General features: G+C 50.5%; 1 protein-coding gene across 1 annotated transcript; it reads right to left on the bottom strand.

The window, feature by feature from the left end:
* Window positions 1-525: 525 nt before the first annotated feature.
* Window positions 526-6571, bottom strand: LOC115281466 (CMRF35-like molecule 7). Its single transcript, XM_029926798.1, has 4 exons — window positions 6491-6571; window positions 4462-4791; window positions 2911-3037; window positions 526-628 (listed from the first exon to the last, which is right to left on the bottom strand). The coding sequence occupies exons 1-4, from the start codon at window positions 6528-6530 to the stop codon at window positions 526-528; spliced, it is 600 nt and encodes a 199-aa protein (XP_029782658.1). The 5' UTR covers window positions 6531-6571.
* Between the last annotated feature and the right edge of the window lie 1095 nt (window positions 6572-7666).

The raw sequence follows: 7666 nt of genomic DNA, 5'->3' as shown, positions 1-7666 counted from the left end.
TTTTTAAATGTTTTATTTATTTTTGATACAGACAGAGACAGAGCATGAGGGGGGGAGGGGCAGAGAGAGAAGGAGACACAGAACCAGAAGCAGGCTCCAGGCTCTGAGCTAGCTGTCAGCACAGAGCCTGACGCGGGGCTCGAACCCACGAACGTGAGATCTGACCTGAGCCGAAGTCGGAGGCTTAACCGACTGAGCCACCCAGGTGCCCCCCCAACAAAATAATTCTTAAGAGGGCACAGCAAGCCAGAGATTTTAATAGGAAATATACAGTGCAAGCAGGTGGGATGTGGGTTGGGCAACGGTCCAACCCTACCTTCGATCTTTTGCAATTCTTTCTCTGGGAGGTACTGATACAGCAGGAGCTGGGATTGGTGGACCTCTGTGCAGCTGGTCCATCAGAGGTCTGTGTCCATGTGGACACACTTTCAAGCTTTTTGGTTTAATTGAGGTTTTATGCTTACTGGTTGGTCTGGAATTGGAAAACCCATCATTGGCCAGAGTGCTGAATGATGTAATAGTCAATTATCCTCGGCAGAGCCACTCCAGAGTCACGAGGAGTGGAGGTACCAGGAGGATCCACACAGGAGGATTCTCTGCTGCTACGTTGAAGGCCAGGGTTTCCGACCTGTGCAGGGCAGTGAGGGAAACAGAGTTTATTCCTGAGGTCAGGACAAGGGGGTTCTTCATCTAACAGGGACCCTCATCTTTCTCTTAGAACTGCAGTCACTACCCTTCCCCTGATCAGAGGTCAGAGGGTGTAGGGGTGTCCATGGGATGGAGGCTGTGGTTCTCCTGCACAGGCTGACTTATACCCTCTAAGGTCCCCTGACTCCTGCTCAGCCAAGTCACAGCAGGTGCCAAGCAGGGGAACCTTCACAAAGGTTGAGGGCACAAAGGAAGACTGTGCAGCTGGGCCCTGTGCAGGGAACATGGTGACAGGAGTGAGCTCCCGCTTGAGGGGCTTCCCCAAGCCCTATCTGTCCACTTTTACCTATTTCCCACCCATATAACCTGGCTGTTAAACTTCTGGCTTCTCCTGACCTCCATGTGGTAGAGCATAGGAGATGCGGCATCACATACATCCTGTACATGGACATATGGTCTATGCACCATTGGGCCCTTGCTCATGTATGTCCCCCTGGGAGTCCCTGTAAGTATCCAGAATCTAACCCCCTCAACCTCTGCCCCCTCCCCTCCCCCACAAGCCATGCCAGGACCCTCCTGCAGGCCAACCTTGTTCTCTTCTTCTGCCTGCTTTGAGCACGATGTATCATGTTCATTTCACAGGGGGTTTTCTTGAGAGAGAGGACAAGTTTCCCTTGCACTTCCTAAATTATCCTGTGTTCTGTTCCCAAGTTCTACTTGCTGCAGGGCTGCTGCCCCCTCTCTCCACCTGCAGGCTTCCTCTTGTGTCCCTAAGTCCCCTAAAAGTCCCATATCTTCCCTCCCATTCAATAGAACAACTGGTCTCCAAATAGTCACAAGCAGGACAAAAGCCAGTTGTGAAGCATGAGCCAAGTGCCTGGCCTCATTTGTATACATGACCGAACACGCTGTTCTGCAGGGCCAGGCTCTAAGGAATAGGGTCCTTGAGAATGGAAGGAAGAAGGAAAGGAACTTGAAGCCAGGTGGTGAAGGGAGCTTCTGGAAGGAAATGCACCATCACCCTGGCCTGGGATGGGGTGAAGGGACAGGGTGTTTGGCCTTTGAAGAAAGAGTTAATTAATTGTTCCTTGGATGCCTGTTGAGGTGGCGGGTTTCAGATTGATGGCCCAGGCTGTCGACCATGTTAGGAATGTGAGAAAGCAGAAATGCCAGCTTTCTACTCCTTCTGGGCATTTCCCTAGCTCTTGAGGAGGGCAGGGATGGATCCGTGGAACAGGCACCTGCTCGACTGTCTGTGGGCAGAATAACGCCCCCCCCCCCGCAAAGATGTCCTAATCCCTCGACCTGTGAATGTGTTATGTTACATGGCATCATGAAATAAATGATGCAGATGGATTTAGGATTGCAAGAGGTTGACTTTGAGATGGGGAGGTGATCCTGGTATACCTGGGTGGATCCCATAGAATCACAATGTCTTTATAAATGAAAGCACATTGGAGAACCAGTGTCAAGAAATGTGGGCAGAGAGAGTTGGGGAGAGAGAGGGATGCAAAACTCGAGAGACTATTGAATGCTGAAAATGAATTGAGGGTTGAAGGGGAAGGGGGAGGGAGGAAGAGAGGTGGTGGTGATGGAGGAGGGCACTTGTGGGGAAGAGCACTGGGTGTTGTATGGAAACCAATTTGACAATAAACTATTTTAAAAAAAAAAAAGAAATGTGGTGAGAAGGACTCGGCCGCCCCTGCTGGCAGATGGAAAGGACCACGAGCCAGGGGCGCAGTGGCCCCCAGAAGCTGGAAAAGACAAGAAGCATTTCTTCTTTAGAAACTTCAGGAGGAACCCACCCTGCCAGCACCTTGAGTTTGGCCCAGTGAGACTCACTCCACACCTTGACCTCCAGAACCTCAAGATCATAGCATCATTTCGTCTTCAGCCCCCCGGGGGGTGGTGATGTGCTCCAGCAGCCACAGGGAGCTAATCCAGAGCTCTTCCCTTGCAGCAGCTTGAGGCTGAAAGCACCTGCACCTGTTTTGGCTTCTTGGGGGTCAGGAGGCAGGTCCCAAGGAATCCAGAGGCTTCTCTCCTGCAGCCCAGCTGAACAATTTTGCTTAGGTTTCTCGTGGGGAGGGGCAGCTCTTTAAGGACTCAGAGGTATAAAGAGGGGGCCCAGTGCAGACTTCACTGTTTCTCCCCTGCACAGGAAACATCTGAGGGGCCAATGGGGGTCCCTGTCAGAGTGCCCTGAGGGGAGCTGTCCCGGGGCAGCAGTGGGAAAGGTCTGTGGGTTGCAGCTCTACTCACCTGGTTAGCGGGTTAGTCAAATTCACGGGCTGGCTGCTGTTGATGGTCTGGGTAAATGGAAGAGTGGAAATCCAACTGGGTAGGGTTGCTGTTATTACAGGCTTGGATGAGTCTGTTGGATCAGGGGCTAAACACACAGAGCAGAGCAAGGTTATGAGTGTTATAGGTGACTCCCATGGTCTTCTCCAGATGCCACCCCCAGGGAAGCAGACTTTTCTGTCTTAATGCCACAGTTCAGCTATGTTGATCTTCTTTTGCTCCTTTTGCTTTCTATCCCAAGTTTACTTCCTTGTGAGGGATTTGGGGTTGCTGATTATGTAGGAATTCACATTCAATTTAATCTCAGTGTTCTTTGGGGCACAGCTGAGCATGCCAGAATCATGTTCCTAATCCCTGGAGCCTTAAATTGGCCAGGCAGGCTCTTTTCTGAGTCTCAGCCTTGCCTGAAGCAGGCTGTGCCACCTGCCCTGAAGTGATGTGACTCACGAGCTGGCAGACCCAGGGTCCCTCTGTTTCTTGGGGCCACCGAATACCCACAGCCTCTGCTTCCTCTTGGGGTCCTTTCTGCCTCCCTGGGTCTTGCTTTCTTACTTTTCCAGGCCTGCCCAGGGAATGTCATCTGGCTTGAAGGGTTCAGACTCCAATTCTCTGGTGCCAACTCCTCCTCCACTCATGCACACATCTCCCCACATTTGTTGCCTTTTTCAGTTAATTTCTGGAACATTCTACACTCCACACATTTGCACACTATATATATGCATATGATAAGTTTGAAGAGACTTTTCTCTGCTCTAGAAATGGAGTGTTGAATAGCAGATCCATTACTTACCTAGTGTCTGTATGTCTCTGTGTCTGTGTGCTGGAGACAAGATCCAGGGGCCAGAGGTGGAGCGGTGGGACAGGGGCTACAGACTGACTCTATTTCCAGACCTGTCTCCAGGGAGGCCCTAGTGCTTCTGAGGCATCTCAGGGGAGCCCAGGGTCCCCTCCAAGGATAGAAGCACAAGAGAAGAAGGTGGCCACAACACAGTGGAGCATGCCTTTCCTTCTCCCAGAACTGGGTGCAGAGTCCCACACCTACTCCTTTGTGCTGATGTTGCCAAAGGGGGAAGGGGAAAAAGAGGCCACAGGGGGAGGGTCTTTTGTCCTTAAGTAAGACCCTCATGATCATGGCTTTCTGGCACCCTACTTCTCTCTGACGTTTGACAATGCCCCTTGCAGGATGGGATGTGACCAGGAAAAGAGGAGCTGCCTTCCCTGGACAAGCCTGTCCTGGCCAAGTCTGTCCTTCTCTGCTCCCTCTGGGGAGACCAGATGGAGACATATGGAGGTGTGGGGGCTCGGTCTTTCTTCCAGCCTCTCCCCAGACTCTTGGTGCACCCCCCTCCACGCTTGCACATGCACACACACGCTCACACAAGCACACACACACGTATAGCCTCAGGAGAGCTTTGAGACTCCTTTTCATCTACCCGGAAAGGCAGAGAAACAGTCCTGACTCTTCTGGGGATGGATCCCAGGGCCCCAGAGCACAGGAGGGGTAGTCCCTACCTGGGTCGACAACCACGGAAACTTTGTACCCTAGGTCATTGCCGGTTCGCTCAATCCCACACCAGTAGATGTCTGCGTCATCCCGACGGAGATCCTCCAAGGTCACGTTGAATTTGCGTTGGCTGCGGTTATCCTGGATGGACGCTCTGCCCTTCTTCACCAGTTTCTCTGACCCGGTCGTTTTAACAAGGATTCTGCAGGAATTCCAATTCTTCCCTCGACACCACCACTTCCTATAGGATTCCCATCCTGGGCCATACTCACAGGATGTGGTCAGTGTGCCCCCCTCTATGCCTTTCACTGTTCTCTCCCCCTGCGTGGAGAAGTGGCCTAGAAAACAGAAAGCCAACATGCATCTTGTCCTTCCTTGACCCAGAGCTGACCGGGGTGTTGCTGGGGCTTCTGGTCCTGCCCTGAAGACTGTTTAGGAGCCTCTACCCTCTGTCTAATCTCCACATCCCTCTGTCCATCCATCCCCCACAGAATTTCTTTTCTGTCAACCCTCTTGTAAATCCCCCTTGAGGCTCCTAACTGTTCAATACAGGGCCCTTCACTCACTCGCCCTCCTACTGACCAACCCCTCCCGCCCTCAGGCAGCACAGAGCGCACACTGCAGCCACAGGGGTATTTCTGAATCCCAGAGCTGGTGCAACAGCATGGCCCCCTCCCCATCCCAGCCCCTGACACCCTAACCCACACACATTTACAAACCTTCAGCCTCCAAATTGACGCGTGACATGAAGTAAACTCACATACACACACACACACACACACACACACACACTCTCTCTCTCTCTCTCTCTCTCTCTCTCACTTACACAGGTGGTTGCTTGTTTGTTTTTTCCCTGCACACCTTGTACTTACTTCCATGTATCTATAACATCAGTGGATGAGTAAATGGGGTCATTTTATTTCTCGTGATAACATTTTGCCTAGAAGAGATACTATCTGCATCCTACCTCAAGCCCTGTGGTTCTGGAGGATGAAAAGGAATAGAGGTGGGACAGCCAAGTGGTCCTGTACTAGCTACTGTCTTCTCTGAGCATTGAGCACCAGCTGCCTCCAAGGATTTGACACCCAGCCCACAAATAGTCACCTTCTCATCTCTGGTCTCTCCCCCCAGGTGAAACACTCAGTGTCTTGTTTGTTGTGCTAATGACACTGCATGACAGTCTGATCTTTGGATCCTCCAGAGCAGAGACTCCAGCAGGCTGATGTGTGGGGTTGAAGAACTCTCCAGAGAGCCTGTCACACGGTGATTTTGCTGCCTGTCTTCCTCTCTGTAGTCTGAGTTCTTCAGAAGAGAGGTTCCAAGCTCGAGCTACAAGTTAAGACCAGTTGTTTAGGCTTTCAAATGATCCCGATGGCTGAATCCCACCTTTACTGAGTGAGTCTCAGTTGGAGTCTGATCATTCTCCAGTAATTATTTATGTATGTTTGTATATATGTGTGCCTGTATGTGTCTGTCATCTATCCGTGCATGCATCCATGCATGCATGCATCCATGCATCCATCCATCCATCCATCCGTCTATCAATCTATTTGCTAGGGTTGACAAACAGAGCCCTAGGAAACAGACACCATTTACATTATTTTTCTTTTCATTCCTCAACACCTCACTTAGTACCTCTCAGGTAACAAAACTTAAAACAAAAATTTTTAGGGGTACCTGGGTGGCTCAGTCAGTTAAGTGTCTGACTTCAGCTAAGGCATGATCTCACAATTCATGGGTTCGAGCCCACGTCAGGCTCTGTGCTGACATCTCAGAGCCTGGAGCCTGCTTTGGATTCTGTGTCTCCCTCTCTCTCTGTTCCTCCACCACTCATGCTCTGTCTTGCTCTCTCTCTCTCAAAAATAAATAAACATTAAAAATGAAGAAGTTAGATTTCAAAAAAATATTTTTAAAATCTTTTCAACGAAAACATATTTTGATGAATGAAAGACCCTGCCATCATCTCCAGGACAGGCCCTGTCTGAATCTCACCCAGTTCCTCTAGCTACTTGGTCCTCAAGCCCCCGCATCACTCACCTTGGACCATGAGAAGGAACAGAACCGGGAGCAGCCACATGTCCTGCCTGCTTGGCTTGTCTCCCTGGTGCTCAGCAAATGCCAGCTGCCCTCCAAGAACTTGAACTGAGCTCAAATGCAATCTTCCTTCTCTTCTAAATTATTCTTTTTTTGGTTTCTCTTGTCTACTTCTCTTAATTTTTTTTCTTCAGTTACTTCCTAATTTCATTACTTGCAAAGCAGTGGAGACTGTTGGGAGCGTATAGCTGATGTGATGAGGTGTTCCCTCTCCTTGCTCTGGCACCTCAACTCAGCACCCTCTGGAGTCTGACCCTGAAGACCTTTCCTTGGGGGAGGGTCCCTGCCCTGCCCCCACTCTGTAACACCGCCTCCATCTGTGTGCACCTACTTCCTGCCCACCCCCCATCTCCCAGCCCAGTTCTTCACTTCAATGGTATTGGTACCTTTGTAGAGCTGTCCACCCGGTTAGCAGCTCAGATGTACCAAATGCCATTTCTTGTCATCTTCACGCATAAAATCAATCTGTCGCAACACCTACCTGGTCCCTGGGTCTGAGACTCCTGATCCACCTGGTCCCACCACTCCAGTCTTCTGTAGGCAAAGGACATGAAGTCTTCCCCCTGCCACCTGCACCCTCAGATGACCTTGCAGGGGTGGGGAGCTTGGAGGTGGAGCAGCCCAGCCCTTTGCCAGCAGGAGTAGGAGAGGGCTTGGTGGGCCAGCCCTGGGAGGGAAGAGGAGCAAGAATCGCTGTCCCCTTCAAGGTCCTTCTGGCTGGACTAAGAATCAAATTGACATGAGACAGATTAACAAGAGAAAATCAAATTTAATAGCATACGTGCAGAGAGTCCACACAGACACGGCAGTCTGGCAAAAAGAAGTACCAATGTCATCCTGAATTAAGTAGGGAGAAGGGGTCTGAGATTTCAAAGAGAAGGAACCAGTAAATGTTCGGTGCACAAATGTTTGCCCCTCCAGAGAGATGGGTTGTACTCAGATCGAATTGAAATGTAAGTTTCTCTAAAGTTTCACACATTAACAGTTGAGCTGGTATGTGTTTCTTTCCAGCGAACCACTCTATTCATCCAGACAATAGGCCAGTTTATACAAACTCCTTCCAGAAGGCAGTGATGCAGGTGTATTCACAACATTAGGCCTGTGGTCCACGTAAACAGG

Source organism: Suricata suricatta, chromosome 17 (assembly GCF_006229205.1).
Source record: "Suricata suricatta isolate VVHF042 chromosome 17, meerkat_22Aug2017_6uvM2_HiC, whole genome shotgun sequence".
In the NCBI taxonomy this organism is placed as follows: domain Eukaryota; kingdom Metazoa; phylum Chordata; class Mammalia; order Carnivora; family Herpestidae; genus Suricata; species Suricata suricatta.
This window is presented reverse-complemented; position numbering and strand designations above follow the sequence as displayed.